The sequence below is a fragment of the Sphaerodactylus townsendi genome, linkage group LG17 (assembly GCF_021028975.2).
Source record: "Sphaerodactylus townsendi isolate TG3544 linkage group LG17, MPM_Stown_v2.3, whole genome shotgun sequence".
Lineage (NCBI taxonomy): Eukaryota > Metazoa > Chordata > Lepidosauria > Squamata > Sphaerodactylidae > Sphaerodactylus > Sphaerodactylus townsendi.
The window spans coordinates 15,063,706-15,082,053 of NC_059441.1; the positions used below are offsets into that span (position 1 = coordinate 15,063,706).

The 18,348-nt window shown below is 41.3% G+C and overlaps 1 protein-coding gene across 1 annotated transcript in view; it reads left to right on the forward strand.

Annotated features, from left to right (window-relative positions):
* The window catches only part of AP4E1 (adaptor related protein complex 4 subunit epsilon 1), a 37,638-nt gene that overhangs the window by 2,947 nt on the left and 16,343 nt on the right, over positions 1–18,348 (forward strand). Inside the window, 11 exon segments of the mRNA XM_048481796.1 lie at positions 7,593–7,664; positions 9,283–9,429; positions 10,598–10,608; positions 11,015–11,189; positions 11,192–11,217; positions 11,324–11,483; positions 12,484–12,650; positions 14,059–14,132; positions 15,825–15,947; positions 16,419–16,528; positions 17,289–17,428. Coding sequence (XP_048337753.1) covers positions 7,593–7,664; positions 9,283–9,429; positions 10,598–10,608; positions 11,015–11,189; positions 11,192–11,217; positions 11,324–11,483; positions 12,484–12,650; positions 14,059–14,132; positions 15,825–15,947; positions 16,419–16,528; positions 17,289–17,428 — 1,205 coding nt within the window.

The following is an 18,348-nucleotide window of genomic DNA, read 5'->3' on the forward strand; positions in this document are numbered from 1 at the left end:
TAAAGGCCTATTAATCCGCCGAAGCAATGTCAACAAAGGCCGATTGGCTAGCGGTGGAATTATTGTCCTAAAGACTATTAATCACCGGCAATATCAATGAAGACTGATGAGGCTAGCGGTAGGTACTTAATGCTGTTAAATCCACCAGCTTGTTAATGTCAATGAGCGGGCAAATACTTGGTAAAATTGTGTTTTTTCGACTATTAATCACCAACTTGCTAATATCGTGAAATGACCGGCTAGCGGTAAAATTATTGATGGCAAAACTATTAATCACCAGCTTGTTGGTATCAGAATGACCAACTACTTGGTAAAATTATTGTCTTAAAAGTAATTAATCCACCAGCTTAATATCAATGAGAACTGACCAGCTAGCGGTAAAGGTGTGATCCTAAGACTATTAATCACCAGCTTGTTAGGTATCAATGAGAACTGACCAGCTACTTGGTAAAATTATTGTCTTAAAACTATTAATCCTGTAATATCAACCAAGAATGACCAGCTACTTGGTAGGTGTCCTAAAGACTATTAATCCACCGGCTTGGTGGTATCGAAACTGACCAACTACTTGAGTAAAATTAGTGTCTTAAAACTATTAATCCACCAACCAATATCAACTAGGAAACTGACCAGCTACTTGGTAAAGATTATTGTCCTAAAACTATTAATCCGCCATTAAATATCAATAAAGACTGACCAGCTACTTGGTAAGGTGTGTAATACTATTAATCACCGGCTTGTTAATATCAAAGTGACTGACCAGCTAGCGAGGTAAGGTATTGATAAAACTATTAATCCACCAGCTTGCTAATATCAATGAAACTGACCAGCTACTTGAGTGAAATTATTGATAAAGCGATTAATCCACCAGCAATATCAGGCGAAACTGACCAGCTACTTGGTAAAATTATTGTCTTAAAACTATTAATCACCAGCAATATCAATGAGAAACTGACCAGCTACTTGGTAAGAATTGTCCTAAAACTATTAATCCTTGGCTTAATATCAACAAAACTGACCAGCTATGAGTAAAATTGTTAATACTATTAATCACCGGCTTGTTATTATCAACGAGCTGACCAGCTACTTGGTAAAATTGTGTCTTAAAGGAAATATTAATCACCAGCTTAATATCAACGAAGAATGACCAGCTACTTGGTAAAATTGTCCTAAAACTATTAATCACCGGCAATATCCATGAAACTGACCAGCTACTTGGTAAAATTGTGTCTTAAAACTATTAATCACCAGCTTAATATCAGCAAAACTGACCAGCTACTTGGTAAAATTATTGTTTTAAAGGCTTCGCTGTCCACCAGCTTGCTAATATCAGCCAAAGAACTGACCAGCTACTTGGTAAAATTATTGTCTTAAAATTATTAATCACCAGCAATATCAGCAAAACTGACCATGCTTGGTAAAATTGTCCTAAAACTATTAATCACCAGCTTAATATCAACAAGAACTGACCAGCTACTTGGTAGATTGATGGTAGATATGATTGATCACCGATACGTTGAATCAGTGAGGCCGATTGACTCTTGGTTGAGATTGATGATGTGAGTAATTGATCACCGGGCCAGTAATCAGTGAGGCCGATTGACTGGCGGTGGGTTGGTCCTAAATTTGATGATCGCCGGTACGTTGATAATCGGTGGAGACCGGCTGAAGTGAAGGTCAATGATGTTAAAGACTGATGATCGCCGGTAATCGATAGAATGACCGATGGCGGGGTGGAGTTGATGTTAGAATGATGATCGCCAGTAGTATCGAGTGGGGGCGATTGATAGCCGGTGAAGATTATTGATGTGGGCTGATGATCACCGGTGGTGTCGGACGGAGGCGATGACTAGCGGTCAAGATTGATGTTAGAATTCTATTGATCGCCGACTGATAATCGAAGCCAAAGACTGGCGGGTAAAGATTGTTGTCCTAAGGCTATTGATCCTTGACAATAATCAATAAGGCCGATGATAGCGGTGGATTGATGATGTGATAGCTGATGATCATGACGTTAATCAATCAGTGAAGTGATGACTGCCGGGTGGAATTATTGGTTTTAAAGACTGAAATTGATCCGCCGAGCGTATCGGTGAGGACTGACCGGTAGCGGGTAAGGTTGATATTAAAGGCTGAAGTGATGCCGAAACTGTTGGTATCAGTGAACTGATATTCAGCGGTGGAGATTGATGATCTTAAAGTATTGATCGCCGGTAATGTCAGTGATGACTGCTTGGTAAGGTTATTGTCTAAAGACTATTGATCATGACGGTTATTAATCGATTAGATGATCCGGCTATGGTAGATTAATGATATTAAGACTGATTGATCATGACGTTATTAATCAGTGAGCTGACCGGCTGGCGGATGGGTCAGTGATGTTAAAGACTATTGATCCGCCGAGCCAATAATCAGTAGAATGATATTTCTAGTAGTGGGTATTAATGCTGATGATCACCGATACGTTATTAATCAATGATGACTGGCGGTGGAATTATTGTTTTAAAGGCTAATTGATCACCGAGCGCTTCAATATCAAAGCCGAGAATGACCGATAGCGGGTAAAGATTGATGATGTGGAAGAGCTATTGATCACCGAGCGTTGGTATCAATGAGGGCGATAAACTAGCGGGTAAAGGAATTATTGATGTAATGCTATTAATCCGCCGAAGCGTTAATATCAAATAAAGACGATTGGCGGTGGGTGGTCCTGGAGCTATTCAATCATGACGTTAATATCGGTGGGAATGACCAATATGAGGTAGATTAATGTCTTAAAGAGCTATTAATCCGCCGAGCGATTATTATCAAGTGAAGAACTGATAAGCTACTTGGATAAAATTGTCTTAAGGCTAATTGATCATAATTGATATCAGTAAAGGCGATGACTGCTTGGTGGAATTATTGTCTTAATGCTATTGATGCCAACGTTAATATCGAGCGAGACTGAGGCCGGCTGCTTAGCAGGTAGGTGTGTTTCAAACTATTAATGTAACAATAATCAATGAGAATGACCGGCTGCTTGGTGGAATTGTTGATGTAAAGAATATTGATCACCGGCAATATCAATAAGGCTGACCGGTAAAGATTATTGTTAAAGTATTAATCCTGAAGCAATATCCTTCGAAGCTGACCAGCTAATTGCAAAATTATTGATCCTAAAACTAAGTAATCGCCAGCTTGTTAATGTATCAGTTGAAGTGACCGGCTGCTTGGTAGGTGTCTTAAGGCTATTGATCGCAAAGCGTTATTAATCGAAGCCGAGCCGATGACTAGCGGATAAGGTGTCTTAAAGGCTAATTAAATCCGCAATGCGATATCAAGTGAGAATGATGGCTACTTGGTAAAGGTGTGTCTTAAAGACTATTAATCCGCCAGCAATATCAATAAAGGCGATGGCTGCTTCGGTAGGTGTCGTATATTTAATCACCGAAGCGATTAATATCAATAAGGCTGATGGCTAGCGGTAAAATTGTGTCTTAATACTATTAATCCGCGAAGCTTGTTAATATCAATAAAGAACTGACCAGCTACTTGGTAAGAATTATTGTCTTAATGCCTGGTAATCCGCCAGCTTGTTAATATCAATGAAACTGACCAGCTGTGAGGTAAAGGTATGTCTTAAAACTATTAATCACCAACTGATTAATATCAATGAGAACTGACCAGCTACTTGGTAAAGGTGTGTCTTAAAACTATTAATCCGCAGCAATTTAATGTATCAAGTGAAGCTGACTGGCTACTTGGTAAAATTAATGTCTTAAAACTATTAATCACCGGCTTGTTAATGTATCAATGCAAAACTGACCAGCTGCCGAGTAAGAATTATGTGATAATAATGCTATTAATCGCCAATACGATTAATATCAATTGAAACTGACTAGCTGCTTGAGTAAAATTATGTCTTAAAACTATTAATGCTGGCTTGTTTAATATCAACCAAAGACGATGACTGCTTGATGCAGAATTATTGTCTTAATTTAGTATTAATCACCAGCGGTAACATCAAAGCGAGGAAAGAACTGACCAGCTACTTTGTAAAATTATGTCTCTTAAAACTATTAATCATGCCAGCTTGGTAATATCGAAGCCAGAAACTGACCAGCTACTTGGTAAAATTATGTCTTAAAACTATTAATCACCAGCTTGTTAATATCAGCAAAACTGACCAGCTACTTGGTAAAATTGTGTCTTAAAAGTATTAATCACCAGCTTAATATCAGCGAAACTGACCAGCTACTTGGTAAAATTGTGTCCTAAAACTATTAATCACCAGCTTGTTAACATCAGCGAAACTGACCAGCTACTTGGTAAAACTGTATCTTAAAACTATTAATCACCAGTTTGTTAACATCAGCGAAACTGACTAGCTACTTGGTAAAATTATGTCTTAAAACTATTAATCACCAGCTTGTTAATATCAGCGAAACTGACCAGCTACTTGGTAAAATTGTGTCTTAAAACTATTAATCACCAGCTTAATATCAGTGAAACTGACCAGCTACTTGGTAAAATTGTGTCTTAAAACTATTAATCACCAGCTTGTTAATATCAGCGAAACTGACCAGCTACTTTGAGTAAAATTGTGTCTTAAAACTATTAATCACACCAGCTTGTTAATATCAATGGCGAAACTGACCAACTACTTGGTAAAATTATTATTCTTAATACTATTAATCGCAACTTGTTAACATCGAAACCCAGTAGCTACTTGGTAAAGTGGCTGATGTAATGCTAGTGATCACCGGTTTGTTGACGTCGAAGTAGAACTGACCAGCTGTGGTGGAGTGTGTCTTAAGGCTATTAATCACCGGCTTGTTGTATCAGTGAGCTGACCAGCTGCTTGGTAAGGTGTCTTAAAACTGGTAATCACCAGCTTGTTAATATCCAATGAAGTGACCAGCTGCTTGGTGGAATTATTGATATTAAAAGAGCTATTAATCACCAGCTTGTTGTTAATATCAATGAGAATGACCAGCTACTTGAGTAAAGGTACGTATTTAAAACTCGTAATCACCAATTGTTAATGTCAAAGTGAGCTGACCAACTACTTAGGTAAAATGGTGTCTTAATGCTATTAATCCGCCAGCTTGTTAATATCAATGAGAACTGACTGGCTGCTTGGTAAAGATTAATGTCTTAAGAGCTATTAATCACCAGCTTGTTAATATCAGTGAAGCGATGGCTAGCTACTTGGTAAGAATTGTGTCTTAAAACTATTGATGCCAGCTTGTTAATGTATCGAAGCCGAGAACTGACCAGCTGCTTGGTAAAACTGTATCCTTAAAACTATTAATCACCAGCTTGTTAATATCAATGAAACTGATGACTAGCTACTTGAGTAGAATTAATCTTAAAACTAATAATCCACCAGCTTGTTAATATCAATGAAACTGACCAGCTACTTGAGTAAAATTGTGTCTTATTTAAAACTATTAATCACCAACTTGTTAATATCAATGAGAAACTGACCAGCTACTTATGTAAACTATTAATCACCAGCTGTTAATATCAATGAAACTGACTAGCTGCTTGGTAAGAATGTATGTCTTTAAGAGCTTCAGTAATCACCAGTTTATTTAATATCGAAGCCGAAACTGACCAGCTGCGAGTAGGAAATTGTGTCTTAAAACTATTAATCACCAGCTTGTTAATATCAGTGAAGAACTGACCAGCTACTTGGTAAAATTATGTCTTAAAACTGGTAAATACCTGGTTGTTAATATCAATTGAAACTGACCAGCTATGAGGTAAAGAGTGTGTCTTAAAACTATTTAATCCACCAGCTTGTTAATATCCGGTAGAACTGACCAGCTACTTGGTAAGAATTATTGTCTTAAAACTAGTAATGCCTTGGCTTGTTAATATCGAAGCGAAGAGCTGAAGGCCAGCTACTTGGTAAAAAAATTATTGTCTATAAAACTATTAATCACCAGTTTGTTAATATCAATTGAGAACTGACCAGCTACTTGAGTAAAATTATTGTCTTAAAACTATTAAATCACCAGTTTGTTAACATCAATGAAGACTGACCAGCTACTTGGTAAAATTGTGTCTTAAAACTATTAATCACCAGCTTAATATCAGCAAAGCTGACCAGCTACTTGGTAAAATTAGTGTCTTAAAGCTATTAATCGCAAGCTTGTTAACATCAGCGAAACTTTGACCAGCTACTTAGTAAAATTAATAATGTAAAACTATTAATCACCAGCTTGTTATTATCAATTGAAACTGACCAGCTACTTGGTAAAATTGTGTCTTAATACTATTAATCACCAGCTTGTTAATATCAGTGAAACTGACCAGCTACTTGGTAAGAATTATGTCTTAAAACTATTAATCCTGCCAACTTGTTAATATCAGGTGAAGTGACCATCACTTGTAAAATTAGGTGTGTCTTAATACTATTAATCACCAGCTTGTTAATATCAGCGAAACTGACCAGCTACTTGGTAAAATTGTGTCTTAAAACTATTAATCCACCAAACTTGTTAATATCAACGTGAGAACTGACCAGCTACTTGGTAAAATTGTGTCCTAAAACTATTAATCACCAGCTTGTTAATATCAGTGAAACTGACCAGCTACTTGGTAAAATTATGTCTTAAAACTATTAATCACCAGCTTGTTAATATCAGCGAAACTGACCAGCTACTTGGTAAGAGTATTGTCTTAAAACTATTAATCCACCAGCTTGTTAATATCAATGAAAACTGACCAGCTACTTGAGAGTAAAATTTGTGTCTTAATAATGCTAGTAATCACCAGCTTGTTAATATCCAATGAAACTGACCAGCTACTTGGTAAAATTGTGTCTTAAAACTATTAATCACCGAAACATTAATATCAATAATTATCGGTAGAATTAGTGTCTTAAAACTATTAATCACCAGCTTGTTAATATCAGCGAAACTGACCAGCTACTTGGTAAAATTGTGTCTTATAACTATTAATCACCAACTTGTTAATATCAGCGAAACTGACCAGCTACTTGGTAAAACTGTCTTAAAACTCACCAGCTTGTTACTATCAGCGAAACTGACCAGCTACTTGGTAAAACTGTATCTGAAAACTATTGTGTTTTGAAAACAGCCTTAGTAGTAAAAGCAACAAATGCTAACGTGGTAAATATTAGTAAACTGGAGGAGGTTCCAGGTGAGATAGGAGGCCAGTGGTGACTTGCAGATGTTACCCAATTTGATTTTTGCGCTCGTCATCATACTTCAGCCCAACGGATGTACCTTTTGTGCATTTGATTAAAATGGCCTGTCTCAACTTCTGCTGGGGTAAAACTCCTTGCGTATGCCACTGAATTCCTGCTTTAATTTGCGGCACCCGTCTAGGATGATCATCCCGGAGAAACAGCGGGATTTGTATGCTTAAAAATTGCTCTCTGTATAGTTGAGTCCTGATTTTTTAAAAAATCCCTATCAAGCTGCAGGTAGCAATCCAGTGGGATTCTGTACGTTAGAAGACCATGACGCTTGGGAGTTAAAATATTCAGGGATAATCTGTGCTTGATGTGACAGAATGCCATATTTTTCTAGTGCACTTTATGGAATGTTCAACAGTGCTGCTTTTTTACTTGTTAGGAGGAAGAAAAATTAATCCAACAGGAATTGAGCAACTTGAAAACAACAGTTGCTGCACCCACTACAACTCTGGTAAGTCCTAAAAGTAAACTGAGTTCTTGAGTGGTTGTGGTGGGTTTTCTGGGCTGCGTGGCCGTGGTCTGGTGGATCTTGATCCTAACGTTTCCTACTGCATCTGTGGCGTGAAGCGTTAGGAACAAGATCCTGAACCAGGCCATAACCTGGCTTTCTATAAACCACCTACAACCGGATAGCTGAACTGTGAAAGCCTTTGAGTTCTCGAGATTTTTTATTTTTTATTTATTTATATATTAAAAATTTTAACCGCCCACTCCTGAAGGGCTCTAGGCGGTATACACCAGGCCAAAACAGTATTTCACACAGTGGCCAAAGACAACATTACACATCATAAAATAGAATTAAGCTTAAACGGTTCACCAAAGATTCGCATAAAAACACTAGAGTATCAGTGCAGTGCAATGCAATGGTACAACAGGGTTATAAGAGTGTGAAGCCGGTCCCAAAGGCCAGCGGGGGCAGCAGTGTAACTTAGGTGTTATGGTAGTGCTGTGGTGATGGAATGGCAGCATAACTTGCAGGGGGCATCGGAGGAGTCGATGGCTGGCCTCACCTCTGCGTTTTGTGCTACGTATTGTGTATATATCAGATTATATCTCCCCTGATTACGGTGGGCTTGGTGCTGTGCTGTTTTCTTCCGCATTGGTGCTGTACAACCAGCTTTGTTAGTTTCAACAAACGTCGTGATAACAAACCACTTGGCAAAACTATTGCTAAAGGTGTACTCGCCAGAGTATTGTTATGAATACAATCTTAGTAGTCAACGCAACAAATGCCAAAATGATAAGAAGTTGTAAAAATATGGCATTCTACAACCTGGTTGAAGAGACCAAACTCACGTTTACTGGATTTGTGGAGTGGGTTTCCGAGGCTCGCGTGGTTGTGGTCTGGTGAATCTTGTTCACCTAACGTTTACGCCTGCATCTGTGATTTAGCATCAACTTCAGAGGTTTATCACAGAGGAAGTCCTCGTTACACTATAATGTCTAGTGAGAAGGGAATGTTTAGTGGGGTATATATTGTCCATGTCCCAGGGTACGGAGCCAATCAGTAAGTGTTTGGATGTAACTATTCAGTTAATCATCAAGCAGAATACAAAATACAATAAAACAATTCATTCTGCCAAAAGCAAGAAGGAAACAACAAGCAATGGGGAACATAAACAACAATTGAGGGTTGTTTATGTTCCCCCAGTGTGCAAATATTTTGTGAGGAGAGATCTGTAAGAAATTTATTGTTAACTATCACCTAATTGCCTTTGGCAGGTAAAAATTGCCACCACACCTGTGATGTGTGTTGACTTTTTGGGGGGCTGGTGCAAAAACCAGAAGTGCTTAGCTCGTACGCTTTTTGTGGTTTTAAAGCCTGTTCTTTAATGGTAAAGATTTATGTATTTTAAGCCGCATTGTATACCCACTTTGGTTTTGAAATGCTGGAAGCTACTTCCAGATTAGATAGCCGAGGTGCATATATGGCTAATACACATGCTATGGGGTGAGTAGTTTTTGTGGACTGGTTTGCAGCTAATGGAATGGCTTGAACTTGTAGATCTGGAAACTCTAGGCCAAACTCTGAGCTAAAACGTTTTTAACACTTCGTTTCTTTATTTTAGAGGCTGATGAAGGAATGCATGGTGAGGCTTATTTATTGTGAAATGCTGGGCTATGAGGCCTCGTTTGGATATATCCATGCTATCAAACTGGCCCAACAAGGAAACCTTTTCGAAAAAAGAGTCGGTATGTATCTCAAAGCATTACACGTCGGGAGACTTATCAAGACAGTCGGGATGTAGGCTTGGTTGTTCTACAACCTAAGAAAAATTGACTTTAGGGACTCCGATCAAAGGGCTCTAAATGCAAACTTTTTTACTAGATCACCGTAGTCTGGTCATGCTTGTGAATCCACTTAAGTTTAACAGGATGCTGGATTAGATGGACCATTGCTTTATTTTGGCCTGTACTCTTTTGATACAATTATCTTCTGCCAGTCTGTGGTGGTTCTTGAATATACTCTTTTGTGGCCCACGGATTTCAGGGTTCTCATAGGTTATATTCTGTCCTGCTAAAGAATTGACTATTCACTTACAATTTGAACAAGCAATTTGTTTTTAAATGTCTTTGGTCCCTCCCTCCTTGATTGGAGAGTGCTTGGTCCCATGCAGTAATTTACTTTCTGTCTTTTTTTTTTAGGCTACTTGGCTGATCTCTTTTATTTCTTCCGCGAGAATCCTTGAGCTGTTTGCTTTGCCCTTGAACACCCGTGAGTGAAGAGTGCAAATTTAACTGGAGGTTAAACAATAAACATATTGACCTGAGTGTAACAGATAACAGATAACCTTTAATGGCCTAGTACCATGGTGGCGAACCTATGGCACTCCAGATGTTCAAGGACTACAATTCCCATCAGCCCCTGCCAGCATAGCCATGCTGGCAGGGGGGGCCTGATAAAGTCTGGTATCCATGTAGATCCTAAGGTCTCCTCAAGGACCATTCCTGATATTCAATATACAAAGAGACCCAAAAAACAAGATACAAAAAAAAAAAAATTAAAGAGACCAGCATTACAAAGAAACCCAGAATTAAGATTGTTTTGAAACGACCATTGCATAGAAACCACAGGAAACCTGTATTTGCTCTAGAGCATCCCTGGATTAATTGTTTAATAGATAAACAGTCTTCTGCTGGTGTGTCCAGTACTCTAAGCCCATCAAACATCACTATATTACGTACTGAACATTATATTAAGTATAAAAATAAATACAGGAAGAAATGGATGAATGGCACCAATTGTTCTCTAGAGTGATAAATGGCTAAAATGACTTTTCTGGATGACCAATGTTACAGGAGGAAACAAGGGGATATTACTCATTTGAGTGTAATATGGGGGGACAGTGAACTTGTCTTAGTCTTGCTGGTGTATTGCGGAAGGTTCACGAATGGTCGTGCCAGATAAAGCGAATAGTAGTAGTGGATATAGTAAACAGGATTTTTTTTGAGTAAATATTTGTGTAATTAATAATAACAATATGTAAAAGTTTTAATATTCAATAATAATGAAATCTATATTTAGTAAGGATTGTTAAATTGTCATATATTTATGTTGTGTAACAGCTTGATTATTGATGTATATATTAGTAATCTTTGGTTGGAAATAAATTTTTTTTTAAAAAAATAAGGTTGAGAGGAACTTTGTTCTGGACCAGTTGTGAAGGGGGCAGTAAACCAACAGGGCATGGAGGTACAGGTTTCCTTGGGTTTCAAGTGCAGGTGGTAAAAGCAGCTCACCATGGAACCAGGTGTTTGGAGCCACTTTCATGCCTTTCAAACAGAAATCTGCAGCATTAGGCACAGTATACCTCTTCTCTGTGTTAGATTTCCAATATTTGGAGGGGAAATAACAGTTTTGTTTTCATATCTCTGGCAGGATTTGCAGAGCACTAACCTCATGGAAGTATGTATGGCTCTCACTGTGGCAAGTCAAATATTTCCCCGGGAAATGATCCCTGCTGTCCTTCATTCTGAAGTAGAGACAAGCTCCAGCACTCAAAGTACTTGTTTTCAAAATAGAATTCTGAGAAACTTTTGTTTGAAAAGTATCCTAAACACAGCCAGATGTAGTCAGATTAAATGCTGATCTGTCTGTTTTATGTTCAGGGAAATCATTAGAAGGAAAGCGGTTCAGGCGCTCTACAAATTCTACCTGATCGCTCCCAATCAAGTCCAGCACATCCACGACAAGTTCCGGAAAGCACTTTGCGACAGGGATGTGGGCGTTATGGCGGCCTCGTTACACATTTATCTGCCGATGGTGAAGGTAGAATTCTTAAAAGCAATGAAAGTGTAATCATGCCAGTTTGCTTTTACCTTTAGAACAGCAAAAATAATTGAAATCTGGTCAGTGTATGTTGGTAATTGACTACCTTTTCCCCAGACTTTGACGCTTTGGGCATTTAATATTTTATGGGGCATCTGTGATGTGTTCATGGATGCTCTGAGATTGATTTTTTAATATATATATGGTTACCCCCTGCCTTTTCTCTTAGCTCAAGGTGGCTCCCCCTCCCCAGGTAACAGCTGACTTATGGCAACTCTAGGGTTTTCAAGGCAAGAGATGTTCAGAAGAAGTGGAGGAGTTTGGATTTATACCCCACCTTTCCCTCCTGTTAGGAGACTCGAGGTGGCTTACAAACTCCTTTCTCTTTCTCTCCCCACAACAGACATCTCGTGTGGTAGGTGGGACTGAGAGAGCTCACAAGAGGCTGAACTGACTAGCCACGGGGAGTACACTACAGAGCAGCGGGCTTCATGTGTAGGAGCAGGAGGCAAATTCCAGTTCTGAATAAGAGTTTGCTGCTCACTTAACCTGCTTAGCTCCATTGCTGGAGTAGTTTGCCATTGCCTTCCCTCATCCTGACCTGGGCATACCCATCCAAATACTTGCCAGGGTCAAAGTCAGGCACAAAGCGTGCCCATGGCCCAAGGTCCCCTGAAGGTAGTTTCCAGCGGATGGCATTAGTGGTGGGGGGACTTGAATCACCGTTTCCCAGATCCCATGCTGGCTGTCCTCAAGGCTGCTTACAAATCATAACTAAAACATGGCAGGTTACAACTCTAAGTAAACCCCCCAGGTTAATTTGTGTAGTTTGTGTTTGAGCCAGCTGTGCCTTGAAAATGTGAGGGAAAGCCCTTTAACTTGTGAAGGCAAACTTGCAAGTGCAGACTAAGGAACAGGAAAATTAATGTCAATTTCTTCTGTATGTTTTGTGTAGCATTGTGGGTAAGACTTTTTTCCCTTCTTTTTATCTTTCCTGCAGGAGAACCCGTCCAACTACAAAGACCTGACCAGCAGTTTCATAGCTATCCTAAAGCAGGTGGTGGGAGGGAAGCTGCCCATAGACTTCAATTATCACAGTGTCCCGGCCCCGTGGCTCCAGATTCAGCTTTTGAGAATACTGGGGTTGCTTGGAAAAGGGGATCCAAGGTAAAGTTTCCCCTCTTTGCTCTGAGCTACTTGAAAGCTAGCATCTACTCACAGTAGAGTAGCCAATGCCAGGTTGGCAAATACCTGGAGATTTTAGGGGTGGAGCTTGAGGAGGGTTGAGTTTGGGAAGGGGAGGGACTTCGATGGGATATAAAGCCATACAGCCCACCTTCCAAAGTACCATTTTCTCCAGGGAAACTCATCACTGTTGGCTAGAGATCCGTTGTAGTAGTGGGAAGAGAAGAAGTGTTTGGATTTATATTCCCCCTTTCTCTCCTGTAAGGAGGCTCAAGGGGGCTTACAATCTCCTTTCCCTCCCCCACCCCCAACAACAAACACCCTGTGAGGCTGAGAGAGCTCCGAAGAACTGTGTCTAGCCCAGGGGTAGGGAACCTTTAACACTCAAAGAGCCATTTGGACCCGTTTTCCATGGGAAAAGAAAACACTTGGAGCCACAAATAATTTTTGACATTTAAAATAAAGATAACACTATATATATTGGGTTTTTTTTAACCTTTTACTCCGCTCATTCTGAGAAGCGCATGGATGCGTCCGCCCTGCTGCCTGCAGAAGTGGGCAAAATCCCGAACCAGCAACTTGGCCTCGCTGGCAGCTGGGAAAGCACTTGCCCTTTCGAGGCAGGTGAGGAAACCCAGCGGCATGACTAGCCAACCAGCCAGCGAGGCCATTAATGGTGCGCCATCCATTGGTGCACTGCCTGCAGAGGCGGAGCAAGGATGGGGCCAGCCGGTTATTTCGTCGGAACTGCCCGCAGTGCAAGGAGTAGAAAGAGCCGCGGGTTCCCTACCTGGCCCGAATCCGCAGCTGGCATGTGTTGGAGTGCACAAGCTAATCTGGTTTACCAGATAAGCCTCCACAGCTCAAGTGGCAGAGCGAGGAATCAAACCCAGTTTTCTAGATTAGAGTGCACCTGCTCTTAACCACTACACCACGTTGACACGCTGGGAGATCTCCAGTCTCCACTTGGAAGCTGCCAATCCTACCTCACAGGGGTTGCACGTTTCATCTGTGCTGTTCCTTAGGTATGCTGTCTTCTTAGCTTTGGGTGCGAAATGCAGGAATGTTCAGGTGTAGTGGGGAAGAAATATCGCCACCCGAAAACAAAATTGCAAAAGTTTAGTGGCAGTTTTTCAGTATGCGTAGAACGTATGGCTTGGTCTTCACTTGGCAGAAGTCTGAAATTTTAGCTGGAATGCTGAATTTCCACTGGAATTCTGGATTACAGCCGTTTGGATTTTGAGCTAAAGTTCTTTTCTGCTCCTGTCCTTAAAAACGTTCGATTATGATCTCATTTGTTTTCAGTAGTGAATAATAGTGCCTCGTAAATTATAGAGGTCTTAGGACTGTCCTTTAAAAAAAACAAAAAACTATCTGATATTTTTTCCAGAACCAGTGAATTAATGTATGATGTTTTGGACGAGTCTTTAAGGAGAGCAGAGATAAATCACAACATTACGTATGGTAGGTGAGAGCATTTTTCTCCTTTTGTTTACAAAGTGTACCCTGCTGGCTATGATGAAACACCCTTTTAAATCATAACGCCATTAGGTCATAAGCTTGGGGTGTGAAAACGCATACACAGGCGGATGTGTTCAGAAAGCTTTCACTGCAACCTGCTGAACAGGCAAGGGCATTTAGAATAGAAAACCTGCTTGTTTCTTTCACTGGCCAGACAGCTGTCATGTAAAAAATATCAAACTTTTGTGTGGCTGCTTCTACCTCTCTCCCCAACCAGCTCGTTAAGAAGAAGAGGAGGAGTTTGGATTTATACCCCATCTTCCCCTCCTTTAAGGAGACCCAAGGTGGCTTACAAGCTCCTTTCCCTTCCTCTCCTTGTGACTAGTCAAGGTCACCCAGCAGGAATGTAGGAGCACAGAAACACATCTGGTTCACCAGATAAGCCTCTGCCACTCAGGTGGAGGTGGGAGATCAAAGAGCAGTTCTCCAGGTGGAATCCACCTGCTCATGCCACTATGCCACGCTGGCCAACGAGAGAGGATTTAAGCCTAGGTCTCCCAGATCCAAATCCAGCCCTCTAACCACAATACCACATTGCTCTTAAGAGCTGGTTTTTATCAGCGTGTGAATAAAATATCTTCTGATTTAACAAGAAGTTAATTGGTAATGTTTTCTGATAGGGCTTCTTATGTATGGGGTTCTGTGTGGTTTCCGGGCTGTATGTAGCGTGTTCTAGCAGCATACTGCGCGGCCGCTATCAAACTTTACAACACTTATCCTGATGATTCCAAACTGTGAAAGCCCAGCCGACCCAATACATTTAACATTGTCACAGATTATCACCTGCTACCTTGAAGAAGAAGAAGGAGGAGGAGGAGGAGGAGGAAGAGGAGGGGAGCGGGAAGAGAAGGAGGAGGAAGGGGAAGGGGGAGGGGAGGGATAGGACAACAGCAGCAGCAGGAGGGAGGAGGAGTAGTAGTTTGGATTTATACCCCACCTTTCTCTCCTGTAAAGGAGACTCAAAGGTGGCTTACAAGCTCCCTTCCTTCCCTCTCCCACAACAGGCACTTTGGCCAGGGTAGGTGGGGGGCTGAGAGGAGTCTGAGAGAACTGTGACTAGCCAAAGTCAACCAGAAGAGATGTAGGAGTCTTGAGACACATCACAGACACCAGATGGCCTCTACCGCCACTCAAGTGGAGGAGTGGGGAATCAAGCCCCGTTCTCCAGATTAGAATCCACCTGGTCTTAACCACTACACCACGCCGGCTCTCAGGTTACTTTCTAAGGTTATGGTTAATTCAACATGACAATGAGTTGGTAAACCTAAGCTATTTCCAGTGACTTTAGACCTGGTCCTAAATGTTTGTCAGTGATTGTGTGTTCAATAGGAGCATTTCAGTCACGGGGGGGCCCAGCCTGTGGTCTGAAGAGATGCTGTCTCCTTTCTTCAACGAAAATTATGCTGATGCTGGACAGCAAAATGGGAAACTGTCAGATATATATAGAAAAAAATGTTTCTGATGCCATTGGAACACAGATCGGAAGACATACAAATAAACTGATACTTTTAGAAGTACCTCAGCAAGGACCTAACTGTTATTTGGATGCACCGCATAAGCTCTGATAACTTGCTGTATTTGTTTAATGCTTCCACATTTCCTTTCTTTAGAAACAAATTCTGTTTACCCTTTCAGCAATCGTATTTGAATGTGTCCAGACAATTTACACAATATACCCTAAATCCGATCTGCTGGAGAAGGCTGCCAAATGTATTGGGAAATTTATCCTGTCTCCAAAAATTAACTTGAAATATTTGGGTAAGTTTTTTATTTTATTTTATCGCAGTACGTATTGCTGGCAACAACTCCCCCTCCCTCCCCTCCCTCCCCTCCCTTCTTTTCCCTTTTGGGGGCAGTAACTTTTTTCCCCTTTTAGTAGCAGTGGCGAAGTGGTTAAGAGCTGAGTACACTCTAATAATCCTGGAGGGAACCGGGTTTTGGATTCCCCGGCTCAGCCACTTGAGGCTGTGGGAGAGGCTTATCTGGGGAACTAGATTCCAGCCCTGTGCTTCCTCCAACACACACATTGCCAGCTGGAGTGACCTTGGGCTAGTCACAGTTCTTCCTGCGGCTCTCTCAGCCCCACCACACACACCTCACAGGGGTGTTTGTTGTGAGGGGGGAAGGGAAAGGAGCTTGTAAGCCCCTTTGAGTCTCCTTACAGGAGAGAAAGGGGGGATATAAATCCAAACTCTTCTTCTTCTTCTTCTTCTTCTTCTTCCCTTTTAGGGTTAAAGGCCCTAACATACATTGTCCAGCAAGATCCTAGCCTTGCACTGCAGCACCAAATGACGATCATCGAATGCCTGGATCACCCTGACCCCATTATTAAAAGAGAGGTAGGTTGAATTTTAACAACCCCCCCACCCCATCACCACCCATCCCACTCCACTTCAGCCTTAACTTCAAGATAGGATTCTCCTTTTATTCTGTTTCCTTTAATAGACATTATGCCAGTAGTGTGCAGCTGATAGGTTTTTTAAAAGGTAAAGGTCGTCCCATCATGTTTACCAGGCAGACTAGGTTAGAGGGGTGGTTTGCCATTGGATTCCTCAGTCATCTGAACTTTACCCTCAGCAAGCTGAGTGCCCATTTTACGAACCTCAGAAGTCGGAAGGCTGAGTCACCCTTGAGCCAACCTCCTGAAACCGACTTTTGTTGGGCTCGAACTCAGGTCTTGAGCAGAGCTTGGACTGCAGTACTGCAGCTTACCACTCTGAGCCACAGAGCTCGTTTTTACCAAGGCTTTCTGCCCGTGGTATAATGTCGTCAGACTTTTACAGAATTCACTGTATTGCTTGTAACTGTGTCACTGCACTTCTTGCTTTGAGGCTATTAAATCATCAGTGTGGTACCGTGGCTACAGTGCCAGGGTTGGATCTGAGAGATCCAGGTTCGAATCCCCACTCTGCTCTGGAAGGATGCTGAGTGATGATCTTAGAGGCAATACGCATCCACCTCTGCCCACGATCTACCTCTAGGAGCTCTTGTGAGGATAAAATGGAAGGCGGAGGAAAATGACGCCATAAGCCGCACTTGGCAAAGGTACCGAAGTAAGCAGTGGCGAAATGCGTAAATTCAGTCTGCCTTCTCCTTCAGACTTTGGAACTTCTGTATAGGATTACCAACGGGCAGAATGTCACCGTCATCGTCCAGAAGATGCACGACTACTTGACTCAAAGCACGGAGGAATACACCGTCATCAACATAGTTGGCAAAATAGCAGAATTGGCTGAAAAATATCCTTTTCGTTTGCGTTGGAGAACTGTGAAGCCCTGTTGTTTTACTGGGAGGTCTTGCCATGTCTCCAGGGGAGGCCAGGAGATTGTGGCATCTGAACAGTCCCTGCTTGTAGTGAGTTATATACTGCTTATGTTAGTGCTTTGCTATGCAGGAATGCACAGGCTTCATTTCAACGCCTTTCTCAGACTGGGCCCTCTGTTCGTTCTCTGGGAATGGCCTTGAGGAGTGGGGCAAGCTTGTGAACTGAGTGAAAGATTGACATGATCTGAGGAGAAACCAAAAGAGATATAACTTCACGCTAGAAAGTGGGGAGATGTTTTCTGCCTAACAGCGGCGGGTTAGCAAAATGTAAAAGTGATGATGATGATGATGATGCACATAGGGGCCAAAAATCCAAACCTTCACATACCTACGCTACAGGGGGTCAGTGCTATCAGTCACAGACCAGGAGAAAGGGATTTAAGCGTCTTAGTTGATAGTTCCACATGCACGAGAGATGTCAGCTCAATGCATAACGGCTGTAAAAAGGCAAACTCTATGCTGGGGATAATTAGGAAAGGAATTGAGAATAAGAACTGCAAGATTGTGTCATGCCCTTATATAAAGCAGTGGAATGCGACCGCGCCGAGATACTATTATGTCCAGTTCACAATTCGCTACGCATCTCAAAAAAGGATATTGAGGAGATAGAAAAAGAAGTGCAGAGAAGAGAAAGGGCAACTTAAGGATGATTGAGGGACTGGAGCACCTTCCCTATGAGGGAGGAGGCTTGCAGCGTTTGGGACTCTTTAGTTTGGAGAGGGAGGCGTCTGAGGGGATATGATTGGAAGTCTACAAAATTATGCATGGGGTAGAAAATGTTGACAGAGAGAAATTTTTTCTCTACTTTCTCTACAATACCTAGAACCAGGGGGCA